At 44.0% G+C, this 27,559-nt stretch overlaps 1 protein-coding gene across 2 annotated transcripts; it reads right to left on the bottom strand.

Annotated features, from left to right (window-relative positions):
* Nucleotides 1-279: 279 nt before the first annotated feature.
* Nucleotides 280-26,099, bottom strand: DHX9 (DExH-box helicase 9). 2 transcript variants are annotated; one of them, XM_041420738.1, is made up of 27 exons: nt 25,911-26,099; nt 23,646-23,786; nt 22,546-22,660; nt 22,167-22,279; nt 21,667-21,812; nt 17,953-17,999; nt 17,446-17,576; nt 16,701-16,790; nt 16,445-16,606; nt 15,044-15,121; nt 14,536-14,727; nt 13,770-13,911; nt 13,203-13,285; nt 11,928-12,084; nt 11,656-11,756; nt 10,912-11,125; nt 10,629-10,723; nt 10,409-10,482; nt 9,627-9,779; nt 8,025-8,185; nt 6,266-6,377; nt 5,492-5,653; nt 5,258-5,385; nt 3,941-4,170; nt 2,967-3,082; nt 1,474-1,674; nt 280-748 (listed from the first exon to the last, which is right to left on the bottom strand). In XM_041420738.1, exons 1-27 carry the CDS (start codon nt 26,019-26,021, stop codon nt 490-492), a joined length of 3,714 nt encoding a protein of 1,237 aa, XP_041276672.1. In that variant the 5' UTR covers nt 26,022-26,099; the 3' UTR covers nt 280-489. The 2 variants fall into 2 exon arrangements, with proteins under 2 accessions (XP_041276672.1, XP_041276673.1); XM_041420739.1 differs by lacking the exons at nt 21,667-21,812; nt 22,167-22,279; nt 22,546-22,660; nt 23,646-23,786; nt 25,911-26,099 and adding an exon at nt 19,251-19,364.
* Nucleotides 26,100-27,559: the final 1,460 nt, after the last annotated feature.

Genomic DNA, 27,559 nt, shown 5'->3' with positions numbered 1-27,559 from the left:
CTAGATCATAGCCCAGACTTGTGTGACACTAAAATTAAGCAGTTATCTTTAAAACCACTGGACTTTTGCTTCATGCTTCCAGTTTGAAAACCACTGCAGCAAAGACTGTTTGCACAGCTTGTTAGACACCGAAGTGAAATCCCCACTGAGCCTAAAATGTGGTTTGGAATCTGTTTGGCAGGAAACGGTCTTAGACACTGAAAAGGTTTCCTCAGAATGCCCTGAGTCTCCAACAAGCACAATTAGCAACAGAAGCCTGCAAAATTCAAATCCAAACACAAAATCAAGGGTATAGCGTTCAAGTCTTCAGAAACAAACTCTTTATTAAAAATAATACAACTTGCAGGGAATTCCTTAAGGGCATGATATATTACAGAGCTGTACTTGTACTAAGGAACCAAAAGAGGCATACAAACTGGGAAGAGGAAGACAGGAATTTGGGAAGGAAACACACTTTTGTTGAAGTGGAAAGACTCCACTGAACTATCACTACCAGCCTCTCCTGCCCATGTCCCGATAGCCTCCTCGGTAGCCCCTGCCTGCTCCTCGGTATCCTCCTCCTCCTCCTCGGCAGCCACCCCCACCTCCGTAGCCTCCTCCAGGACTACCTGGGTATCCTCTTCCTGCCGAGTGCCAGCTGGAGTAGCCACCGTAGCCTCTGCCCCTGTGGCCGTATCCTCCCCAGCCTCGAAGGCCAGCGCCGTTGTCGTAGCGAGCCATCTTGGGCGGGCGGGGGCCATCCCCAAACCTGGCCAAGAACAACACCACACACTTGAGGCAATCTTACAAACTGCATCTCTAAAAGATGGCAAAGAGCACGATCCTCAGCTAAGCCACCTCGATTTTCATACCATGGTTGAACTACAGTTGCACTTTTGCACCTTTTCCACTTCAGAAAAGTTTCCTTTGCTTCAGAAGCAAGGGGCAACAGAGGGGTGCAAGCCCAGCCAAGTATGTGTTTTCTGGCCCAAAATAAATATGGATTATCTTTTCTTTAAAAGATAATTTGTTTTTTGTGTTTTGGAAGAGGGGATGACAGCTTTTATTCCTGAGAGCTGCGTGTCCTTGTGCAAACAGGCAGTGATGTCTCTGCATCAGGCTTTGAGTGCAAGCATTTCACACATCTCACAGCATGGGCACTGAAACCAAAGCCTGCAGTGCCCATCCTCACGGGCACTGACACAAAGCCTGCAGTCCCCATCCTCACGGACACTGACACAAAGCCTGCAGTCCCCACCCTCACGGGCACGGACACAAAGCCTGCAGCCCCCATCCTCACGGGCACTGACACAAAGCCTGCAGTCCCCACCCTCACGGGCACGGACACAAAGCCTGCAGCCCCCATCCTCACGGGCACTGACACAAAGCCTGCAGTCCCCACCCTCACGGGCACGGACACAAAGCCTGCAGTCCCCATCCTCACGGGCACGGACACAAAGCCTGCAGTCCCCACCCTCACCTCCGGGCTCTGACCTGGTGCTGGCGGCCGTGAGTGCCATCCCCGCGGCCGCAGGGCGGGACAGCTGCCGGATGACGTTCAGCATGCGCTCGTAGGCGGGCTCCAGCTGCCGGATGATGCCAGGCTCTTTGGTCACTTCCACCACCAGGGCCTCCATGGCAGCGCGCAGAGCCGTGATGCAGGCGGCCGCCGTGTGCGGCATCTTCAGCTTGATCCTGCAGCACAAAGAGGGTGTTAGAGCTGCCATGGCTTCCAGGGGAGCACCTGGGAAGGAAGAGGTTTTGCAGAGTGGCTTTTCATTGAGCCACAGATCTACATTCTCATCTCTGAAGTTCTAATTTGTCACTGAAGGGGTGAAAAATTCAGGAGGCAAATTTGAAAGATCGCTAAAATCTGGCATTGTTAAAACATAACTGTTCTTCTGGTAAAATTTGCTCTTGACATTTAACAAAGGGCCATGAAGATGCTCTGAGGGCTAAAACTCGTCTGCTCTGGAGACAGGCTGGGAGAGCTGGGGATGTCCAGCCTGGAGAAAGGAAGGCTCCAGGGAGGGCTTAGAGCCTCTTCCACTGCCTTAAGAGGACTTTCAAAAGGAGATACAGGCAGATAGTGATAGGACAAGGGGGGAATTCTTTTAAACTTATGGAAAGCAGGATTAGATGGGATATTGGGAAGAAATTCTTCCTTGTAAAGGTGGGAAGAGCCCTAGCACAGGTTTCCCAGAGAAGCTGTGGCTGCCCCATCCCCTGGGAGTGTCCAAGACCAGGTTGAACTGGGTTTGGAACAACCTGGAATAGTGGAAGGTGTTCATCTGAGATGTACTTTAAAGTTCTTTTCAACCCAAAACATTCTGTGATCCTATCATTCTACACTGGGATAAATTCAATATGTAACCTCTTGCATCAAAACAGCAAGATACAAAAATACAAAGTAAACTGAAAACATGAGGCTCCAAGATTTTGAAAGGTCCAACCCTCAAATTGTTAGCAAATTAAGCTAAAGGATTTCTTTGTCTCTGTTTTACTAACTAGGGGGTAAAAGCAAAAAAACCAAAACAACCATCCAGATGTTATTTGGTGATGACCATAAAATTAACACTGCCAGTGACATTTCTCTCCTCAAGCTGTGTTTCTGTGGTTTGAAAACAGGGTTTCCTCAGCCTTCACTAGAGGAGGAGGTCAAAAACACATAACGCCTTCCTTTCAGTTAAAGGGGAAAAAACCAGCAGTTTTTATGGAAACTGCCTTGTCCTGTTTTCAGTTTAAGCAGATAATCTGCATGAAACAGGGCTCAAACTAACCTGTCCCTTCCTCACAGGAAGGAAAGGTGATGCCTTCCCAACACACCTGTGGTGCACAGTTTGCTCTGGGATCCCTGTTCTACAGACATTTGGTCTGCATTAGCTGCACTTCCCCTCAGTCAGGGGCTCAGAACTGGATGAGCTTTGTCCTTTCCAACCCAAACCACTCCATAATTCCATGATTCTGAGCACCAAGCAGATCCATACCAGTCATCCACCAGAATGAGCTCCCCGTCTGACAGGACTTTCTTGGAAGCAAAGAGGAGCAGCTGCAGTGGGCTCACCAAGGTCATGGTTTTGGCAGAGATGGCTCGCGTTCGAATCTGCAAGTTAAAGAGGAAAATTACTCTTGAAATGGAAAACAGAGTTCTGCACCTTCCTCTGGACACTGAAACTGGAGAATTTTGTAAAAAACACCCCAAACAACACACAACAAAGCCAGGTATAACGTTAGGAAATTACAAGAGCGTGTGCACATACAAAATTGAATGCCAGGCAGAAGTTTACAGGCATTCAGCACAGGCTGGTGTAAAACCTCAACAAAAACTATCTTCCATTTTAAAATATTCATTTTCCATGTTTGCAGTTATGCAGCTTTGGCAAGAGACACCTCATGCTTTGCTAGCCTTAAAATGACCAGAGCACATCTGAATTTTCTTCCCTCCCTTCAGTTACCGAGGCTGTGATGAAAAGCTTTAGTGGGCTCCTACTCATGAAGTTGCCAGATGTCCATGCAGCCACTGCTGTATCATGTTACACTGACCTTGAGCTTGAACTTGAACAACATCAAGCCAGAGGTAACAGCCCTGCTAAATGGCTCCTGCCCCTCAGTTTAAAGAGGAACAGAAGAGGTACCTAGTGGGCAGGAAGAGAGATGCACAAAAATTCTTCCTGCATCCCAGCCTCACCCAGGTGCTGTCTAAGCCACTCTTAAGCTACCGTCTTAGTCACTCTCCATTTGCTGTGTGTACTTTTCATTTAGTAAAGCAAAACCTTTTGAGCTCAAAAGTTCTTTGCTGGATTTAGGGGAATCTCACTTGAGAGATGGTCAAGGTGGTCTAACCCTCCTGGGATACAAACGGTGAAGAAGCAGCAAAGTCTCACCACAGCTCTGAACTATGGATTGGGAATCCAGACTGTCAAGACAAAATCCCTGTCAAGAATAAACCCAAAGTCTCTACCTTCTCTCCAAAAACGAAGAAGGGTGATGGATACTTGATGTCCTGGCTGCTGAAAGGGCAGTTGACAGATGATTTGTGGATGAGAGCATTGTGCCCCTCAGTGGTAAGAATCTTCCTCTTCTCCTTGTGGTAGCAGACATTGGGGTAGACCCCAAAAGCCAGCAGGGAGATTACAACATCCAGGTTGTTATCAGGGCCAGTGTTGTTAAACGGCTGAGTCATCAAACATTCTGTTGGCAGAGAACAGAAGAGTGGCTCAAATCCATGGGACATGTAGGAGAGCACAACACAGCTATTTAGGATCCTGGATCAATGCAAAGCTGTTTAGGAGCCTGGATCAATGCCTTTTCTGATTGAATCAACTGCTAGATGTTATCTCAAACGACCTCTGAACTCAGAGCATTTAAGTTCTACATTCAATTTTTTATTTCTTAATGGAGAATGAAAAGCTGAAAAATACTACTACAAAGAGATATTTTCCTCTCCCAAACTCTTCAAAAACAAGGAGAGATGGGTTTGCCCAGAATGTGCTGTACCACAGTGTGTTTACTGCATTTGTTTTGGAAACAGATCTTTTGGGGGAGGTTAAAATGGATGTTTTTATTAGTTCATTTGTTACAAATCTCCCCCAGGGTCTCTGGTGGCTTGTTTTCAAGTCATCTTGCCCAGAAAAAAGTTACGGATAAATGCAGCAGTGATCCTAACAGCATGAGGAGAAAAAAATTAAAGGAATTTAAAGAGAAAAAAAAATGAAAAGGAGCAGTGATAAACATCTGCTTAATCCAGGCAGTCATGCCATTTCACTGAGCTCCTCAGCAACATCAAGAAAATTCAGAACCTGGTCAAGTTTAAGAATTTTTTTCTCTAGAAAATGGAATAATCTGGCACACTGCTGCACATCCCTCTTGCAGCACAAACCCAGGAAGTCACAGAACTCTGTTCCAATCACACAGACTCCCCACTAAGGTCTACTGGAAAGAAGGGGGAAAGCACAGCACAGCATGTTTTGGAGATGCAACAAGTGAGGGAGAAAAAGTCAGGGAGGTAATGCTCTAAGGACATTTGTTTAATAGAGTTTTAATCCTGAAACTCTAACCTCAACCTCCAAAATCCTCATCTTGCACCACAGCCATCACAACTTTAGGAAAGAACACTAAAATTCCACCTGAACGCAGCTGTAAAAGTGCAGTAGTGTTATGGCAAATCCACTATACTCCCCCTGTGCTTGGGTGCTCAACACAGATTATCCTGGTTATTTATTTATCCTCTCAGAATGAAAAATGCCATCATTAAACTATTGAACTTAATCAGAATCACCTTCAGGAAAGCCAGAACTAATAAGTATATCTTTTAGCTGGACTTTTGCTTCCCAAGTCATTCTAAGAGTGGCCATGCTGAGTCTTTTGTGTTCACAAAACCTTTTCTCTGCTTCTTCACCACCCATTCTGAAAAACAAACAGAGGGAATTAGAAGCCTGACCAAGGCAAGGCAAAGCTCACCCTGTGTTCTTCACCTGTAACCCCCCACCACCTGCTGTGCCAGACAACATACCTTGCATCATCCCAGGCTTGGAAGACAGAGAGCAAAGCTACATGATCTGAATACCTGGTCCCAGCAAAATTCCTATGGACATAACCCAGGCGTTTGCCTTCATTGATGAAAGGTTCAGGGAAACAGGTAGCTGCAGAGATGGTACATACAGCATCTCCCACACTGAAAGGAACCACAGAAGGGATCAGGATCATTCAGAGTTAGTGCTGCCAGCACCTGCTGCAGGCTACAGATACCAGGGAAAGCTTCTCTGCTAGAAACCTTAGGAATCTGGCCTTCATCTGCTAGAGTCCTTCACTGAAACACTTCCCTGGAAGTCGATGTCAAATTAGCTCTATCTGCCCCGCCCCCCCCCATCCATACACCACATTCTTCTGGTGAAAAGGTCCCTACAGTAATCACAGGATCCTACAGCCATCACTGTGACAAAGAACAGATCTACTAAAGTAAAACGTGGAGACTGATTCTCTCCTTGCCTCATTGTTAAATTCCATACCTCCTCACTTCTAGTTGACTGTTATACCTAAGTGTTTCAAGCCCCACTCCTAATTCAGAAATACTCAGCTTCCACTGATGTCTTGCCTTTAACTGAATTTCATGACCACTTTATGGCTTACACTGGAAGTTATTTCTTCTCTGCTCCCATGAAGATTCAGTCACCTCTCCCCAGCTGAAGCATTTATTGCTCATCTAGATATATTGGTTTTACTTTCTTGCAAGAGGCTCAGGAACTCAGACAAACAAGAACATGAACACTGAGACCACTCAACTTACTAAAAAATACAGCCCATGATCATCATCTTGCCCAGACGAGGTTCAATGGGAAGTTTGGCCAGGATTCTTCCAAGAGGTGTCAACTCATCATTGGAATCCAGGGCATCAAGCTCTGAAACAAGATCCCTTCTTATCAAAGAGAATTAACTAACCCCAGAAATCTTTAGATAAGAAATTCACACTTTTAATAGTTGCGCTTAAACTGAGTCCCACTCACATTTAATGTTGGTTACACTGTTGCCAATCTGATTATCAAAACTGGTTTGAGGTCAGACAAGTTTTACTTTAGCTTTACAGAATTTTTGCTACCTCCTCTGCAATTAGAATAATCACAATGTAATTCACATACATAATTTCCCATTCCTTTTTAGTTTGCTTCTGTACAAACCCCTATTACACTATTAAACCATCTATTATCTAATGAATCTAACCTAATTTCTGCCTCAGAATTTCTTCCTGTCACAACCAGCTGTGGAGTCTTCATTGCCATTGCTAAATTACAGAACCTTCTTCATCAAAACGAAAACACCACAGGCTCTCTTCCTTGAGGCTTTACCTGCCTTGCCCTCCTCCCATTACCTAAGAATTACATGTGTATTCATCCTCAAAGCTACCAAAGGGTTTTTTTTTCACATAAAATAAAAAAGAAGCTTAGTAGCCTCAGCAATTAAATGGGAAAGGAAAGACAAAGAATTCCTTGACCACCATAAATCAATCTATTTTCTTGGTATCTATTGAACCCAAAAGCTTAAAGAATACTTTGAAGAATAACATGTTTCACCTCCCTAAGAACATGCTAGCAGTGTACCTGCACTGAAAAATCACAAGTCATCCAGAAAAGGGAGGCACCTGAAGACACATCTATTTGTTGTTAGAACCAAAAACATTTGCCTTTTCCCCTGGCTCTGCAATTCTCAGCTGCACAACATGAAAAGTACTAAGAATTTTCAGAACAGAAAGTCATTAAACCTGACTACATATCCCCAGCAATATTTTTTCATCCTGGTCTCCCTCCTGTACACAAGCAACATAGGCTCAGCACGCAATTCTTCCACAAAATCAACAATGAAATAGATATTTCCATTGTTAAAAATTGTAGGAAGTGCTTATTTAGTGACATTTATGAAGTGTGCTGAGGTTTGAGGTCACTTTCATGCTTTACATCTAAAGCACAAATTTAGAGTTCTTGCCTGCTCTATTTTACTCATAGTCTAGTTTATGAAGAGAGTGGAGAGACAACCTAACTCACACGTCAGTTTTTTTGTTTTTCATGCAGATTCATAAACTGGAGATTTAATTTCTTGACAAAATCTGAGATACTGGGTCAGCAAACTGTACAAAGTGGTAATTATTTAATAAACTACCAACCTCTGTTTTTCAGTACTTTTAGAGAAGCTTTGTGAATGCCTCAAGCACTGGACTGAGTCTGTGTCAAACACAGCAGTGCCACAGCTGGAAAACAGGAAGCTGGAAGCTAACATAACTTACTGGTAAAACAACAAAACAAGCCTCAAGTTTGAAGGCTCAAGTTTCTTAAAGGAATGACACTCCACTGGGAATTCAAGTATTTCTTCAGCTGCACAAGCCACTGCCACCCACACGATGCCTCCAGGTTGCTGTGTCAGCCACAATATGCTGCTCCACCAATCCACCCCGAGGTGGTAAAGCCATTTCTCAGAGATCACATACATGGAAGACCACCTGGAGCCAGCTCCACCAGGCCAGGATTAGTACACAGCCCCGTGGGCACACAGGATACCTCTCAGCGTGCGCTCCGCTTCGATCACCGCGTCCAGGGGGGGCGGCTCGATGGCTTTGGCCAGGAACTGCCCGATCCCTCCCAGGCCCAGCAGCTTGATGCTCAAAGCGATTTCGTGGAGGGGCGTTCGAAACATTTCGGGCGTCATGTGAGTCTGAAGTCTGGAATGAGAACAAAGTCTCACTTCTGTGAACACAGGCTTTGATCACCATGAGGGGTCATTCCACCAGCAGAAAACACTGCCCTCCAAAGTCAATTCTGTCTCCAAGCCCAGCCATCGGCTCTCTCTGTGCTCCTGGAACTTGGGCCCTTCTACCACAAAATTCTGTACTTCTCCATTCTCCTTGGGGCAAATTTACACTGGGGATGCAGAGGGAATAGTCCTCACATCTCCCCTGTCCACTGTGGGTTCTAGCATGAGCTGACCACAGAGAGCCTGCAGGGCTGGAGCAGAGTTAGCAGCATGGCTGTGTCCAGCCCCACATTTGTCCTTTACAATCCTCTCCTGCTCTGAAAAGGAAGCTCTTATACTCCTGAGAGACAACCTGCTTGCAGCCTGCTCTACATAAAAGCACTTTTCTAGTGCAGCTAGGAAAGGTTTCAAAACACCTTGAACAGATACCCTGATTCAGCTGGCACCAGATTTAGATGATTTCTCTCAAAAAACTATCTGTACAAGTGCACACACATGGTTTCTTAAGCACCAAGGAACTTGTGTATTTTGGGTGTATATTCTCTGAAGGAAGGCAACCTTAAAACCATGATTACTTCAGTAGCCTAAAATCAGTAACCTGTCAAAAATTATTAATTAAAATCATTGCATTGTACTGAACAACAGATCTACATGAATTTGAGAAATACAATGAGAGTTTTTGATCAACTGAGGCTTTCAAGAGTTTACAAAAATTTGAACATCAAAACACAGCAATGCCGTAACAGCCAGAGAAAGGGGCACTGAAACTTTCAGGAGAGAGATAAAAGTGTAACTAACAGCTGTGATGCCTTCTCCAACCAGCAAAGAGATTTCCATGGCTCTAGTAATGGAAAAACAGTCTGGATGGAAAAATGGAAAAACAGAGAGATCAAAACCAAAGAGATTTCCATGGCTCTAGTAATGGAAAAACAGTCTGGTAGAGAGATCAAAAGTTTCAGCAACAGGGAACGTGCTAGAGCACCAGGAAGTGGCTTCCTGGCCATGGAATGGGAATGGAGAGCAAACTAACATCTGCCATCCCTGCTTTTTACCACTTTCATGACAAAATGGCCTGTTACATGGCAATGCCAGGTGCCCCCAGTGTTTGAAGGCTGACTAGAGCCTTGCCCTCATTACAAAGCTCTTTCCTTTGCCTCAATTCCCAAGCAGTATTGCTCTCTTCTTGAGAAGTTTGGTAGGTTGCAGTGACATTCCTAACACTAAAATCATGAACTATGTATCCACCTCATACTATGGGTAAAAACATAACATATGTACATTTTTTTTGAGCCAACATCATCCATCTCCTCTCTGTGCTTTCTGCAGTGATTTCTCCAGTTTGACCCAAAGCAGCACCCAAGAGTTCTGGGAGAATTCCCTGAGGGTATTTTTGGAGATCACAGCCTCACCTCTCAAAGCGAGCTCTGCTGCACAAATGGAAACAGAACCCGGCTCGCACGCGCCCAGCTCTGCCTTTCCGCTGCTCCAGATTGGTTTTTGAGGCCCAGACCGTGGCGTAGTTTGTCATGTTGTTGTGAGCAGTGAACAGCTTCACTTTTTGCCTGTTACAGGAAAAACACCACTAAAGATCAAATGTCCTTCATCTTAAGCCCTGCCAAATCAGTTCATATTTTATGGCTTGCAGCCACGCTGATTTTAAGAAGCCAACCATCTCTTGTTTGTGTTAGTCAGGCATCAGTCTGGAAACTAAAGCATCACACTCTTTCAAAAGCAGCTCCCCAAACTATTGCACAGAATAATGTTCTCACAACTGTCCAAAAAGCATAGAATTCTCATTAATTCACAAGCTCTCTGTGTAGTTTTCTCAGAGGGCATGCACAGCAAGGCAGGAACTGTAACAGACTACAAAAACCTTCCTCTTTATCATCAGCCAGACACTGAGAGTTTGTAAAACTCCTTTGGCAGATGACGTCTACCAAATTGGTGTGGAGACCCAGTGACACCTCCCATGAATAGTGCCAGCGTGACCAACCCAGTCCCCTGAGATGCCAGCATGTTGTGTCACTGTGCTGACCAGCTAGAGACAATGCTGATTTGTCCCGAGGGAGTTAAAGTCCTCAAACTCAGCTCAGGGAGCATGGGAACACAAGGCACTTCTGTGCACTCCCAAAACCTCTTCTGCATTCCCAAGGGCAGGGTTTATGAAACAAAAAGCTGCTTCATAACTCACTTGCAAGAGTCGATAACAAAGACCACGTCATTGATGGTAATGCTGGTCTCAGCAATACTGGTAGATAAAATAACCTATAAAAACCAGGAAATGCAAAGTGACGTTATTTGGTTTGAAAAAGCTGATAATGCCCAGCAAGATAAACTACAGAATTTATTAAAGAAGCCAGCAATATGTTCCCCAAAACCCAAGAGAACTGAGCACAGAGAAGGATCCGTACTTTGGTCACCCCAGGAGGCACAGGATCAAACACTCGACGCTGCTCCTCCAGAGGAACCTGGGAATGCAGAGGTAAAATCCTGTACTGGTGGCCTCCTACAACAGGAATACAAAAAGGTTAGTAACTACTGTTATGTGAATCTCATGTCTTCTTTCCACAACAAAAATTTCTGGCCATTCACTCTCACAACAAATTAGCTCCCTAAGCCACTCATCCAACTCCCATCTTCACACAGTCAGTAGTTTCCTTGGGAAAAGAAATATAATAAAATAGCTGCTTGTACCAAAGCGTGGGTTCATTTCTAGATGCTTCTGCATCGTATAGATTAAGTTCCAGCCAGGCAAGAAAACAAGGACAGCTCCTGGGACATTCAGAGTCCTGATATAAATCAGCAGAGCCTCAATGAGTTCAAAAGAGGTTTCTCTCTCGTTCAGCTGAGCCATGGAGTGCTTTGTTTCTGGGCCATATTCATCGCTGCAAATAAGGTTACAGTTGGCCTACAAAAGAAAAATACCACAAAGGAAATAATATAAATTAATTTACTCAAAAAAGTAATTTACTCAAAAAAAGATTTCAATTAAGTGGACCAAACAAGTTTCAAAATTAAAAGTTGAATAAAACTGTTATTTTCTTGACAATGTACGTCAGCATTGACAGTATCAACTGCAAGAGAAGAAGGGAGAGAATCTATATTTTCACTCTATGAAGGTACCACCAAGCTCATATTTCTCTATTTTTTCTTCCAAGTTTACTAAACCTCACTTCCAAAAGCATTTCAGTTTTAGCTTTAAAGAGAAGTAGTTTGACAAAACATGAGAACCTTAGCTTCAATGAAAAATAAATTTTTCAATTTACAAGGGCAAGAAGAAAATTTAGTTCCACTGTTGAAGTTAACAGCAATTTCAGATATTAAAAATAGGAAAGCTGCTAGAGATGTTTCTGTTTAACAGTACCAAATGAATTACACTCAAGCTGGAGTACTAAAAATGGCCCTTGTTTCATTTTTCATATTAAAATTCAAACATACATCATCATCTTCACCACTTTCTTCATCCTTCTCTTTCTTCTTCTTTTCCTTTGGTGGAGGGACAAACTGAGTCATTTGAATACAATCTTCCAGAAAATAATCTGCAAGGACAGACAGATGATAAGGACTGACTGCTGGAAGCCTGTGCAAGGGAAGATAATTTTTTACTCCACTTCTCAAGAGTCTCCTGAAATAAACCAGGATATTTCAGAGTATGACTGCAAGATTGATAAAAACTCAAGCAGTTTCTGGAAGTGCAACCAAGGATTTACCTTGGACAGGAAAGGTTCTGCCATAGACCTCGATGATGGGACAGTTGAAGAAGTATTCACAAAACATACTGGTATCAATGGTGGCAGACATGAGGACAACCCTGATCTCAGGATACACCTGAATGACATCCCTCAGCACCACCAGAAGGAAGTCAGTCTGCATAAAAAGACAATAAGAGCATCATTAACTTCACACCTATAAAAAGCAGTATCTTCCCAAGAAACCAGAAAGAATTACACACTTACTGAGGAAGAGATGTAACATGTAGAACAGAAGTGTTCTAAAACCAGAAACAGTGCTTTACTTGTTGTCAGTGCTTTATTTTGAAACTACTGACATGCCTGGGGTTTTAGGATTTCCAGTGTAAAAAAGGGTTTTTCTTTTCTACAAAAATAGTTTGCTTCCTTCCTAATAATATATTACAACCCCAGGTATTTTTCAGCCATAATTCATAAAATAAATAGGAATTACTCAGTGCAAGTGTGTGAGATGTTTGTAGTTCTGCTTTCATCTAGTATGGTATTTATCTAATTCTGCCATGCAGTCAGTTAGGCATGCACTTAGGTCAACAGACAAAATTCCAGTCTCACTCACAATTTCCAAAACTTGTATTTTACATCATTAACATACATTAAACAGATTAAGAGATGCATCAGAAAAATGTGTGTTGCAAATTTTATTCAAATGAGTCCCCACATTCTGTCCAAACAACCTTAAACAACCTGTCAGAATTTCACGGTTTCTCTCACTCTTGGTGTGACAAAGCTGAAAACTATAGAGAATAATCAAGGGAACAGAAAATGTTTGCCATTTCAAATTATATACAATACCTCTCCTAATTCTATCATCAACTTGTATTTTACTTTATGCAAACCCTGAATTGCAATGTATCACTATCAAGATTGCAGGTTGTGTGAACACCACCAGTAATACAAGTGTCAGTAAAAACAGCACTCCAAAATAACAGAGTCATTCAGAGTGCTCCCCCACACGGACAGATGTGCTTGTACTGTGCTGTTCCATTTTCCAGAGAGGACCAGGACACAGGGGATCCTAACAGGAGAACAGAGGGCAGCAAGGAAGCACTTGCCCTGCTACTTAGATAAGGAATAATTAAGAGTTCCAAAAGTCTTATCAAAGAAGGAAAACTCACACATCTGACACTCAGTACGACAGAGTTTGCTCTTGCATGTTGGCTACTACACACAAACACATACAGAAGTTAAACAGAACAGAAGCATACAGGGAAGGACTGTCATCACCAGCTAACTCACATTAATGTCTCTCTCATGGATCTCATCAACAATAACGTGACTAATGCCACGGATCCCAGTCTCCACCTTTCTCAGAAGAACACCTAAACCAGAGACAGAAGGTAAATGTTCATGCAACAGTTCAACCTTACCCCTCCCAGCCCTTGGTTTAAAAATCAGGAAGTGTGCAGGCTGCACAGCCCCTTTTCCAACCCCATCTCTAATTGTTATCCTATCCTTTGTACAAGTGATGGCACGGCCACGAAGCATTACACAAGAGAGACTCTTCCATCTTTCCCACCCAGTGTTGTTTCCCCTTCTGTTTTTTAAGACAATCAATGTATGGCAATTTTATCTGTTCATGGGATTATTTCTGTGTGCTATCAGACCTGTATTGTCAAACTTCTGATCAAAAATCTTAATTTTTCATTGCACAACGGCATGTCAGCAAACTTTTATCCAAAAAATAGCTTTTCAATCTTCCAAGCAGACTTAATAACAATTTCAATCTAACCATATTTCTGCTTTTGCTGCTAACTCAGAGTTCAGACCCATGAGGAGCTCCAAACATAAGGAAGCAATACAGACCTACAGTGCAGAACATGATGCTGGCGTGTGGCCGAGGGAGCACAGACTCGAAGCGCACGCTGTACCCACAGCTCTGGCCAGGCTCCTCCCCCCTCTCATAGGACACACGCTCCGCCACGGAAACCGCGCTGATCCGCCGGGGCTGAGGGGGGCAAAAGTTTTCCCTAACTTAATGAAGAGGTTTTAGAAGTTTATCACAATACCACTGAAAGCAACAAAGGAAATTATAAATGCTACAGGTGTCCTAAGATTTCTTTACAAAGTAATGATTAAACAGTAATATTGTAACAGCACAGGTTTTGGTTTTTTTTTTTAACAAAGGAGGGATATAAGGATATATGGCAACTACCAGCTGCTATTTCCCCAATCATTTCCCCTTGATCTGCTGAGAGTTTTCACCTGGGCAAGGCTCAAGCTAGGTTATCCAAACTGTAAATCCATGCAAGAGTAAAATTCCAAATGAAAACACACATGATGCTGAGGTTTCTCCTACTTATATTGCTGAGGAGGTATCTTTATGAACCATGTCCTGCCATGACAGTAAGGTTCCTCAACACATCCTTCAATCCCCTACAGGGCCAGGTCAGTAGAGCTTGGAGCAACTTTGTCTAGTGGGTGGCATTGCTGACCATGGAAGGGTGTTGGAACGAGATGAGCTTTAAGGTCCCTTCCAACCCCAACCATTCCATGGTTCTGTGATTTTATCCTAACCAACATGTGATTTCTTATATCCATCACAGAACAGCAGTGACCACACATTCCTCACCTGTGTCACCACTATGTTGCACTCAGCAGCTCGGTTGGTTCTGATGTATTCATCCAGGATGTACTGGGGCACTTGAGTGGTTTTGCCACAACCAGTGGCACCACGGATGACAACAACAGAATTGTGATGGATTGCGTCCAAAATTTCACTTTCAAAATTCTTCAGAGGCAAAGCCTCTCTCTCTTCTTGGATCTGGAAAAAAGTCCAGGACATTTCCAAAATCTCCAAAACTCAGCCTGATCTGCTCCACATCTATACTTCTCCTCACTCTTCTACACTCTTCCCTTACCCAAAGGAAAAGCTGGCAAGAAACAGGTCATAGTGTGTACTTTTTCCTGGCACAGCACAACTCACCCCCACATCCACTCCAGTGCAACATCCAGCACTTCTGAAAACGTGCTGTGCATTGGTGCTGAAATCCAGCCTCTTACACTTGGTGTTACGTTCAAGCCCTTCTGGAAAATGAAGAGCCCAGGGCAAGGATGACAGTCACAGGACACACCCTTACCCTCTGTAACTCCTGATCCTGCTCCAGACGGTACAGGAAATCACTCCTCAGATCCGCGCTGATTTGCTCCGGAGTCAGCTGCAAGTGCAAGACATCATTTGGAGGCTTTTTGACCCCGCTGCTTTTCTACATCCTCACTTCAGGATCGATCAGCCACACCAACATCGTGAGCCCAAAGATCCCTAAGGGATCCTGCATAACTCCCTGACATCAGTTATGCCTCTGAGCTCTTTTATTTCACTCATTCCAGGGTATTACACATTCATCTCCAAAGAAGTCTCTCAGAAAGACTGAGAGCACTGAAAAAGAATGACTGTTTAAACTGAAACACTTTGAATACTTGAGAAACACACACTATTCAGCAGCAAGCCAAGAAGAAGATGATTTAAACAGGAGTTTTTAGTATAAGTAATGACCCAAATGTAAACACAAACCCACCCTTTAAACAGTAGCTGAAAAGGTAAAAGTTTGAAGAGAATTCTTAAGGCAAACCCTGTCTAACAACTGCAAAAGAAATCTGAAGAAATGCAAATTTGGTACCAAATGGCTAGTTGTTTTTAGTACATATAAGTCAGCTGTTCCAGTCAGAACTAGCACGGGTAAATCCTGAAGAGATTTGAAACCAGCTCAGTTTGCACTGTCCATACTGGTTATGTGTTTCACGCAGCAACAGCTAAATTTACATTACTCCCCTATAATTTAAACAAATCAGTATGTAACAATCAATACTAAATTAATGTAATTTACGGAAAAAGAAAAAAAAATACTCCAGTAGAGAAATAATTAAATTACCATTTTGGCCATAAGCAAACTGAAAGTTGTAGGAAAATCAAGTTCCTGCCCTGAAATCAGTTTATTCCAGTCAGACCAAATTACCCTCTGAACTTGGCAAACCAATAATTCTTTCCCTTCTCCTTCATTTCATCATGCCACACTGTTGCTTTTCATTTTTTCTGTGCTGAATGGGATTAGAAATGACAAAAAGTAAGGCAGTTGATTGCTTTTGTAGTGGCACTGGCTTGGAGCAGTTTCTCCTCCCAGAACAAGGGTCTGAGCACGGAAGTATGGGAAAGAGAGGCCAGAGAATTATAAATGACATGCCCATGAACTTTCCTTGTAATTTCAATTATGAACTTTGTATGGGCTGCACAGTAGCAGGCAAAAGGTGAAACAAAGCAGAGAATTGGGACACTCAAGACACTGCTGGTCAAGACCTGATAACACATGAAGTAAACACAAAGAACTCTCTGCCTCCAGGTCAAGAAGGGAATGAATTTTATCAGTGGACTGTCTTCTCCTTTGAAACAGCTCATACTTTAAATCCTGGTGGGGGAGAAGCATTTAGAAGTTCTAGAAGCATGGGGAAATCAAGCAACAGATCCATTTTTCAAGCTGTCTTACATTTGCCAGTGGACCCTCATCAATATTGCAGCCAGTCCAAGGGTTCCAGTTGGAATGAGGTGGTGACCAGGGAACAACTCCCATATGACTTTGTCTCTGTGATGGTTCGAAATGGGCCAACTTTCCAACATTGATCAGAATTGGATTACTGGGATCTTCAGGCTATAAATCCAAAAGCAGAATGGGCAAAGACAGATAAATGATTAAATGAGCAGGTGTGATGGTCCATACTTGGAGTATTGAACCACACACTCACCACAGGCACAATCTCCAGGGACAATTCCCGTACAGTCTTTTGCAGATGATTTTCTAGGTCAGGAGACAGCGACACTTCATAGGGTTCCAACTAGGAAATATTTAAAAAATACATGTCATTATAGACAGAAAGACAGGCACTGGAAGCCACAACTGTGGGCTATTACAGGTGAACCATCAAACACCTCCTTGTGAAACAAGGCCAAAGAGTATTGTCAGTTCAGCATTCACACTCTTGGAATGTTTTGCCAACTTTTCATTGAATAAGGATTTGTAGGCTATTTTAAAATATCTGAGTTTAATTTCAGAGGAACACATTCCCAAACTTGCAACCAAATAGCAAAATAAATTACCAAAATAAACCAAAACACCAAATTCCTTGGTATGTGCATGTATATATATTTGAACTGCCAAAAAATGATCCTGTGACAGACAATCCAAACAACGAGCCTCAACAGAAATATTCAAGCTTGTAGAAAAATTATACTGAAAATAGCATTTATTACAAATCCTATTTCATTTAACAGAATGTAAAATTAGTTACTGCTCCAATCACATACACATAAAGTTACATTTGTGATCCAAATCACTCACCAGAACAGAAACAGTTGCTAAAGAATAAAAATTATTATTAACTTGTAAGATGTTAAATATGGAGAGCAAACTCTTAACTCACTCCTGTTTATGAGAGTGCTTCTGTGTTATGAAATGAAAGCAACGATTCCTGTCCCTCCTGCCAAACTCACCGATTCTTTCTTCTTCGTCTGCCCAGAGTAAGGCTCAATGACCCCCAGATGGTAGAGCTGTCTGACCAGGGAAAGGGCACAGGACTGTGCTGCCAGCTTTTTGTTTGATCCGTGCTCCCGACTGAAAATCCCTGCAGCACACAAAGGTCACAGCTGAGGAGTCAAGCAGCTTTCACAAAAGACCCTGCTCTGAACTGGGCTCTCTGACTGTACACTCAGACCAGGTTTCATGGACAGCCTCAAATCTTGATAAATCCAGAATTCCAACATAAAATCCAACCAGGCCCCTCCACGGCCCAGCTCACACTGGCTGTGTGATCATACTTGACTGCATTCAGTGCCTGAGGAAGTACAATTGCCCAATACCACCCAGAAACATCATGCAAATGATCCTTTACCCCTGCAAGTGGCTCCAACACATAACTATAGCAAACTCTGTACCCACAAATGTTCTTCTATACCAACACCCATCTCTTGATAGGTTAAAAAATAAATAGGAGCACTTACTTCTGCCCAGCTGCCTCACATAAATGTTCATTTCTGCATTAAAGCTCCTGCAAGAGAAAGAAAGAATACAAAGGTACAACTACCAAAAGCTGACACTGCAAGCATACTTAGTCTTTCCAATATTTCTAGGCAAAGATCTCTGTCCTCAATCAGAAACTCTCAATTCACCAATAACCAAGGTGAAGTATTACTGCTTCTAGTCCCTTTAACCCCAAGGTAGTATGTAACAGACCTGTCATCAACAGAACCAGTATGTTTGATAAGAAGAGTTCTGAATATGCTACTGTTCAGCACTGAAATTTACAGCCACATCATTAGGAAATATGCTCTGAGCTGTCCAAGTTTAAGGCAACAGTTATAAAGCAGGTGGGATGCAACATTAACATGCATCCCAATGTACCATTAACTGTATCCCAAATTAGTACTGGTACAACACTAATGTAACCCACTAACAGCCTGTGTTTCATGAATAGATGCAACATTTAATACAGTTACTCTGCTTTTTGCCACACACTTGATCAGCTCAGAGCATAAACAAAACCAAACCAGGTCATTTAGTCAAAAAAATGGAACTTATCTGAACAGGAGACAGAATATTTGAATTTGCTTGAATTTCCCTTCCCTTATTGCCATATTGTAGAAACAGCAAAACTTGAGTAACAGAGTAATAGTTACTCAAGGGAACTCTGGTAGCAAACCCAACAGTTTGCTTAGTAGACATGTAACCAGTTGAGTTAAAGGTTAACTGGCATGCTCATCACAGAATCATAGGATCATGGAATGGTTTGGGTTGGAAGGGATCTTAAAGACCATCTCATTCCAATCCCCTGGGCAGGGATACTTTCCACTATCCCAGCTTGCTCCAAGCTCCACCCAACCTGGCCTTGGACACTTCCAGGGATAGGGCAGCCACAGCTTCTCTGGGCAACCTATCCCAGGGTCTCACCACCCTCACAGGGAAGAATTCAGGCTTAAAAAAAGTCCTCAACAGAGGAGAATAGAAATCATGACCCATGTTTTTAAGAATCCCAAACCTAAGCCTGTATTTGCCACACAAAATATTAAAGCTGCATTCCTGTAAGACAGGATTTAAACCGGCAAATGTGACTCAAGGTGCATGACTGGAATTTATTGGACTGAGACCCTCTTTGGAAACTAAGGCTTGGCATTTGCACAGGTGGAGGCTGTGCCTTGCACCTGCATCCTTCATTTTTTGCTGCAAACAAAGAATAGAAAAGGTTAAGTGAGTGATTTAAATTTCAGCTTAGCCCTCCTTCCTGTGCTATCAGCGAACTGACCTTCAGGCACAGTGGCTTCAGGGGTCGAAGGCCACTGGCTCTCAGGGACACAACAGCCACCTAAGACACCGATGACAGTATGTTTCTCAGCCAGGCCTACAGTCAGCATTCAATCTCATTCTCCTCCACCTGAGGGGAGAACAGCAACACCAGAAATCAGTTTGCAGCAGAATCCCACATGATTCCCTAGTCCAGCCTGTGTGTGAGCAGGCACAGGTCTGTGGTGTAGGTCTTCAGCAGGAACAGAAGGAGGCACAGGCATCCCAACACAGAAAAGCCACATCCCATCCCTTGACATCAGCTCACGCTTCGTGTTTTAGGACAGCTATCTTTATATTTACAACTCATACCCTCCTATCATAGTTAAAGTTGCCAAATTCAAATTTTCCGGCTATTACTAACTTCTCAGACCATGAGTATGATTAATTGACCACAAACCTCTGAGAGCATGCCTGACATATCTGTTATAATCTATATCTCTGATCATTACCTCAAAAAGCGCAAAACAGTTTAGCAAGATACACAACTGGTATTTCTTTAAGAAAACCCAACAACCTAAACTTTATTATGCCCTCAAAACTCCAAGAACATCTCTCTCCTGTTACACACACCAAAAAGATTAAATTCAACAGTCTTCCAACAGTCTCTCAATGAGCCCTACAACTTGTTAGGATTGTTTCATGCCTATTTGATTTGTTGCAGCAGGTAGTGAATAGCCCCTTCTGCCATTCCGTCCAGGGCAATCCACACATGCTTCCCTGAACAAAAAGTATATAGGAAACTCTGAAATGCACTCCAGCAGAACAATAGCCAGGCTGAGAAACATACTGCCATCAGTATAATTTTATTCTGCTCAAGACTAGATAAATTTAAATACATGGGGTTTAATGCTGCAGAAGGTGCAACAAAAAATGAGCTACACAAATAATCCCTAAGCTACAATGTCACAGCAGATGTCTAAGTTGAGACAGCCATAATACACAGAGTATCATTACACCACTTCAGAAGGCTTTAAGGATTCACCCATACAGAGTAACATCACTTCAGAAGGCTGCAAGCCTCTGCCCTTCTTGTCCTTTAGCCCAGCCTTTTATCCCCTCACGCTGATGCAGTGCCCCTGTGTGCCTCTGCTCCCTTTGGTGGTTGCTCAGTGCCCCTGGGCACTCCATGGCTCATTGCTGTCAGTGCTGCTCACCTGCTGCTCACAGCTGTGCCACTGGGGATGAGGCTGGGCCAGCCCCACTCACAATCCCCACACACTGTGTGCCTACACTACAGGACAGAAGAAACCTTCTGCAAAAAGCATAATTTAAATTCCTAGTACTGTACAAACTAACTTTTTATGTCACTCGCTTAAGTGAAGGAAATGGCCTTGCCTGAGGCACATAAATTGACATGAAGTGACTTGAAGACAGGTTTTTAAATGGGAATTTAAACTTTCTGTACCAATAGACATCTTTTAGATGTTCCAAATGATTGGAAGACTCATTAACAAAAGAATACCATAAGTCCTGCATGTGAGACTCTCTTGAAAAGGCTGTAATAGGAAAATTCTCCTGTCTTTCTAAAAATATAACTCTCATAGAACAGAAGTTTATATAATGCAAAAAGCCCAACCCCAAACCCAATCAGAAGAATCCAGCAGCAGCAGCAGCATGCTATTGTTTCCAGCCACAAAACATCATTATATGTCACCAGAAATAATACAATGCCCTAATGTCTGGATGCTTTGTAAAAACTGTTCCTAATAAGGATAAAATAACAAAAACCATCAATTCTTTGTGCGCAAAAACCATCAATTCTTTATGCACAACCTGTTATGAACTACTTTAATTTGGGAGAAACATGTGCAAATTCTCTGGTGGAACAGCTAAAAGTCAAAAAGGAGTAATATCCAGCTAGTCTTAACTGAAACTTAAGACTCTTAGAATTCCTTTGGGATGATTCTGCCAAACTGCTTTTTTCAAAAGAAGATTCTATTCCCAAAAAAGTTAATTATAATAGATATATATTATATTACAATAATATATATACAAATAAAATATTAATAAAATGTCCTTAAAGCAAATTGCTACATAAGCAAATTTAAAATTTACTTAAAATGCACAAAAGCAACAACACTTACAAAACAATTACCACAAGCAGTTGAGCTCTCTTTTCACAGAAACTGACACCCCAGCAGCTGACTAGAGGACAGAAAACAGTTTAAAAGCCACATATCCAGAATTTCTCAGGAATTTATTCAATCCCTCAGATCTCTGAACTGAGGCTCCTCACCCCCACATCAATATTTAGGGATGTTGTTGGTCCTGGCAAAGAACACTATGGCTCTGTGGAGTGTGGCAAGTAATTGTGAACAACCACTGTCAAAAATATTTTGAACCTTTCATACAGACAGTGACTAAAAGTACCAAACCTGTTGTGATCAGGCCCCATTTCAGTGTATTTATATTCTTCCTGGATCTTCTCCTTTTGGAAAAACTGGTTCAGACGTGCCTTGGCATTTTCCAAGGTCCAACCCCCATGAACATCTGCATTTAAGTCCACTTCTGACTCTGAGGTCTAATATGGAAAAAAAGAGCATCGTTTACCAGTTTAAAGATTAAGTAATTCACCTGTATGCTACAAAATAATTAAGACATCACAGAAAATGCTATGAAGTCCTCAGTAATTCTTTATATTCAGAATAAAATGTCTATAAGAAGTCCTGGATGTTCAGACTATCCAGAGTGATTTATTTGTCCCTAGCTTAAACAAATTAACTTCATTAAAAGTCAACAAATAAATCTGCAGCTTAAACTAATAGCAAAATATCACAAGCAAACTGCAACCTTGATTATAAATGCAAATAACAAATTAAAGGGGATGAAAGATACCTATTTAAGAGCTAAAGGAGAATTCCTCTGCATGACTTACCTTCTGCACTTCTTGCTCCTCTTTTCTGGAATAATAATCTTGCAAGTTTGCACCTCGATCCCATTGAGCTCCATGACTGCCACAGTTTCCAGGTGCTGCACCTGGTCCATTGCCTACCACAGAGAAAAATAAAATAAAATGAAATGAAATGAAATAAAATAAAATAAAATAAGTCCCCAAAACATGTTCTTAACAATGGAGAGGCATTGCCTGGCCATCCTGACAGGCCATGACCAGTCCCTCAGATCTCGTGCAGTCATCCACACCTCTGCCTCAAAACTATGACTGCGGCGTCCTGTCTGCAGAGTGATGCAATTTGGGGGAGAAAACACGGCCAAAATACATTCAAATACACAGAAATTACCGTTTTCAGTCTTACCTACTTCACTTTTTAAAAGCAAATGTGGAGGAAGAGGTCCCCCCACAGCTGAACTGGAACCAGTGACATCTCTAGCTGCTTCTTGTCCTCCAGTGGGGTTATCACCTGCTGCTGGCTAGGGAAGGGAATGAAGGAAAGCCTCAGCACAACGGTGCAGAACAAGTCATTTTACTATGTAGCTAGAAACTGTTCAGGAAGTTTAAAGACCCCAGGCAACATCATGCAACAGTTATCCCTAGGAAATATGCAATAGTTACTACTCAGAAGCAATCCCAATAGTAACACAACTGTGAATATTTTAATGCTGAACTGCCAAGAAACTAACTGGCACATTAAAACCAAAATAGCAGTCCTGTTCCCACTGGGTTCCACCTAGGCTGATGGGGCAGGGAGGCTGCTTCCACTCAGAAAACTCATATATCCTCAACGGAGCACTAGAGGAAGATTCTTCCCTCTAACCAGGTAACACATAACTTCATGCTTTATTTATGTCTCTAAACTTGCTGCAATGACAGTTACCCTCCTCTTCCTCACCCTTTAAGTGATAGTCACTGCTGAGTGTTCACAAAACATCATAAATAGTAGTGATCCTGTTACATACCTGAAGCAGTTATGGTTTAAAAATGCCAGATTTTCAATGTCTGGTTTGATATATCTTTGATTATTATTTTTGGGTTTGGTTTTGGTTATTTTTAAAGCACACAGGGTTTTATATATATATATTAGAACATGGCTCTAAGACTTCACAGTGTCAGGTGTGAGTACTCAGCACTCTGAAAGCCAGGCTGCACCTCACAGGGACTCTGAATTCTTTCCAGCCTCTTCAGCTTTGCATCATTTGATCTGGTAAGTACAACATGCAGCTGTATTTACCAGATCATCCCACAACATTCAGCTGGACCTGATAATCTCAAAGGCCTTTTCCAACCTAAATGATTCCATGATATTCTGTACGTGCCCCAGCCTTCCAGTAGTGTAAGAAGTCCCTTACATTCACCACTGCGCAGGGGCACCAGACTGAACTCCAGGGATGAAACACAACTGGGAGCATGGCAGCACAACAACAGAGCAGTCTTTGGGAAGGAGAAAGAGCAGCTTACTCCAAAAGCAGGGATTTCATCCTTCTTCATTTCGTTCACCCGCACTAAGTAGTTGATGAAGTCTCGGGCAGCATTGCTCTGCGCATCCTTCTTGTTGGTAGAGTTGCCCATGCCGACATAATTGAAGCCTTCCACTCGGACCTGCAAGGAACAACACACTGCTCACGTGCAGCTGAGAGGGGCTTGGAGGCCAGCAACACCCAGGGGAACACCAAATCCTGCCTGCTGATAAGTACAGGAGAAATAATATTACTAACTGTTGTTACACGTCATTATATATAACTATATATTTCTGTAAGTTTTTTTAAAGCAAACCCTCGTATTCTGAGAACTTCTCCTCTCAGAGCACAAGGGCTTCTCAAAACTTTGTGGAATAAAAATCAGTGTAGGAAAGGACCTGGCAACATACAGCAGCAAACTCTGCACAAGATCACTTTCCTCAGCCTAAATCCCAAACCCTTGGACAACAAGGACAGGAGTGACCTTCAGCCAGTGTGTCCATTCAGCCACAGCTCCATGTTATTCCAACTACACAGATGTGATTTATTTCTGATATTTTTTATTTACTTTACATCAGCAATTCTATACCCTTGGAGGGTATAGAACTGAAGACAATGGTACCTCTAACCACACAGTAACCATACAGGATTCATTCACAGCCATCCTGCCAGGCTGCAAAAATCAGTAAGAGAGATTCAGTGAGACTGATCCTTTCACTTGTTAAGCTTCCATGGATAATCATGGGGCATCAACATATCCAACCCAGTACAATACTGATATATTGTATAACACACAATATATATATATATATAGTGTGACTTTTTACAAAAAGCATGGAGTGACAGAACAAGGGGGAACAGCTTCACGCTGAAAGAGGGCAGGGTTAGATGGGATATTAGGATGAAATGGTTCCCTGTGAGTTTGGTGAGGCCCTGGCACAGGTTGCCCAGAGAAGCTCTGGCTGTCCTGGAAGTGTTCAAGGCCAGGTTGGATGGGTCTTGGAACAACGTGGGATAGTGGAATATATCTGTCCATGGCAGGGAGTGGGACTGGATGAGTTTTAAGGTCCATTCCAACCCAAACCATTGCATGATTGTGTGAATATATCTATTCATACAACCATTCCATCTGAGTATTGCTTAACCAGTTAAAATACTTTGAAAATTGTTTTAATGACACTGTGCGTCTTTGTTTTCTTACTGACACAGAAGACAAATAGAGGAAGAAAGGGTAAAATGACAAATTTAAGGCATTTAGTGCAAAACCATGGCATCACTCATGAACTGATCTGTGCTACACATGGCCTCACACTTAGTGCCAGCTACCTGTCAGAGCCAACCTAAATTCACAGCTCCCACATCCTCAGTATCTAGAGGCAGGAGTAAGGTACTATTAGAGCTGTGCAGAGTAGCAACCATTGAAACAAGAATTCTTTAACACATTTCATCTCAAGAGCAGACCAAAGCTCTTGGTGAAGGTGACATACAATACCCCTCACCACTGCAAGAAGGGTTGCACACAGTGCAGAGACGCACACCACCCTTAAGTAAACCAATCTGTTTTCCCTGTAAGAACATCATTCGGGATTTTTCCCTCCTTTCACACCTCAGTGCACACCCAGCCAGGACACTCCGGCTCAAAGTACCCCAGCCCTCTCCAAGCCCTTGACTTCCAGTGATTCCCACCCAGGCCGGGCAGGGTCCAGACCCCAGACACGACCCCAGACTCTCGGTGCTGACCCCAGGCTCCTTCTGGCAGAGCCCAGACCCCGGCAGCACCCCCAGCAGAGCCCAAGGCTCCCTCTGACCGAGCCCCAGACCTGCTCCCAGACCCCCGGCACTGATCCCACGTTCCCTGGGCAGAGCCCGGGTCCGGCCCGGCCCGGCCCGGCGCTCGGCATCACCCCGAGACACCCGGCAAAGCCCAGACCCCGTCACGAACATCAGATCCCCGGCAGGGCCCCACATTCCCTCTGACAGGGTCCTCAGACTCCCTGGCAGAGCTCCTGGCCCTGCCGGAGGCGAACCTTTGCTCGCGGCACGGTCCAAACTCCCTCGGGGAGAGCCCAGGCTGCCGTCTCGGCCTCCAGCCCCCCAGCTCAACCCCCAGACGCCCGACAGAGCCCCGGCAACACGCCCAGAGCCCGCCCAGGCTCCGGAGGGTGCCAGTCCCCTCTGTGTCCCCGGCACAGCCCTAAGCCCCCCTCACAGCCGCCCGCCCCCCACAGTGCGGCCAGCCCGCTAACCCCGCGGGGCAGGCCCGCACCTCGCAGAGGAAGGTCTGCCGGCCGCGGCCGCCGGCGGCGCGGATCTCGTAGGCCGGCATCACCCTCCTCCTGCCGCACCAGGCGTACAGGTAGTTCTTCACGTCCCCCATGGCCGGGCCGGGGGCATCGGGGCACGGCCGCCCGCTCCAGCCGGCGCCGGGCCCGCGGCAGCTCCGCACGGCAGCGCCTGCGCGGCGCCGGACGGCGGCCGGGAGGGAGGGAGAGAGGCGGGAGGCAGCGCTGCGGCGGGCTCCTGTCTGAACCACCTTCTTGGCTTGCTGCTCAATAGGGTGTGTTTCTCAAGCGGTTAAAGTCTTTCAGTTTAAACAATCGTTAATTTTCAGTGCTCTCAGTCTTTCTGAGAGACTTCTTTGGAGATGAATGTGTAATACCCTGGAATGAGTGAAATAAAAGAGCTCAGAGGCATAACTGATGTCAGGGAGTTATGCAGGATCCCTTAGGGATCTTTGGGCTCACGATGTTGGTGTGGCTGATCGATCCTGAAGTGAGGATGTAGAAAAGCAGCGGGGTCAAAAAGCCTCCAAATGATGTCTTGCACTTGCAGCTGCCTCCGGAGCAAATCAGCGCGGATCTGAGGAGTGATTTCCTGTACCGTCTGGAGCAGGATCAGGAGTTACAGAGGGTAAGGGTGTGTCCTGTGACTGTCATCCTTGCCCTGGGCTCTTCATTTTCCAGAAGGGCTTGAACGTAACACCAAGTGTAAGAGGCTGGATTTCAGCACCAATGCACAGCACGTTTTCAGAAGTGCTGGATGTTGCACTGGGGTGGATGTGGGGGTGAGTTGTGCTGTGCCAGGAAAAAGTACACACTATGACCTGGTCTTTGCCATTTTTTCCTTTGGGTAAGGGAAGAGTGTAGAAGAGTGAGGAGAAGTATAGATGTGGAGCAGATCAGGCTGAGTTTTGGAGATTTTGGAAATGTCCTGGACTTTTTTTTTTTTTTCCAGATCCAAGAAGAGAGAGAGGCTTTACTTCTGAAGAATTTTGAAAGTGAAATTCTGGACGCAATCCATCACAATTCTGTTGTTGTCATCCGTGGTGCCACTGGTTGTGGCAAAACCACTCAAGTGCTCCAGTACAAACCAGACCTCTCTTCCCTCCTTCCAGCCACTCTGCAATCATTGTTTTCATGAGGAGCAGTCAGGGCATGGGACCCCTTGTGTTTCAGCCACAGGGATCATCAGCCAGCACGAGGGTCAGCCCAGGACACAACAAAATGCACGTTTCAATCTGACATCAGGTGACTTGCTCTGGTGAGACCCTGCAGAGCTGCCTCCGGCTCTGTGGCCCCAACATCAATACATGGAGCTGCTGAATCGCCCCAAACCGGGCCGAGAGACACTTCCAAGCCAAAGTGCAAACCGTGGGTATTTGCTTTACCCAGCGCGCCGGGTGCGCGGGGATCACCCCTCCTAACAGCGCACACAGGCACATGGCAAATTACAATACATGGTTATACTTAATGCACATTCATTGTTTTCCTTAGAAAAGGTGTGGTTATGCAAACTGTTTCTTAGAATTATTAGCGTTAGCACACGCGAGGCGCAGGCGCAGTGCGCCCTGGTGGCCGCACTGAGGAAGGCTCCGCATCCCCCCCGGTGCTCCTTGGACGAAGGCTGGAGTCTTCC

The sequence above is a fragment of the Onychostruthus taczanowskii genome, unplaced genomic scaffold, assembly GCF_017590055.1.
Source record: "Onychostruthus taczanowskii isolate IOZ18803 unplaced genomic scaffold, ASM1759005v1 scaffold65, whole genome shotgun sequence".
NCBI classification, from domain to species: domain Eukaryota; kingdom Metazoa; phylum Chordata; class Aves; order Passeriformes; family Passeridae; genus Onychostruthus; species Onychostruthus taczanowskii.
The sequence above is the reverse complement of the archived record's forward strand: the minus strand, read 5'-3'. Positions and strand labels throughout refer to the sequence as shown.

Bases quoted from the DNA above. Each gene is read 5' to 3' on its own strand.
- DHX9 (XM_041420738.1), bottom strand. From the start codon at position 26,021: ATGGGGGACGTGAAGAACTACCTGTACGCCTGGTGCGGCAGGAGGAGG. The intron at 16,607-16,700 runs GTGAGTGTGTGG...TTGGATTTATAG, and splicing joins CCCTGGAGATTGTGCCTGTG to CCTGAAGATCCCAGTAATCC. The intron at 749-1,473 runs GTCAGAGCCCGG...GTTCTTGGCCAG, and splicing joins CTCACGGCCGCCAGCACCAG to GTTTGGGGATGGCCCCCGCC.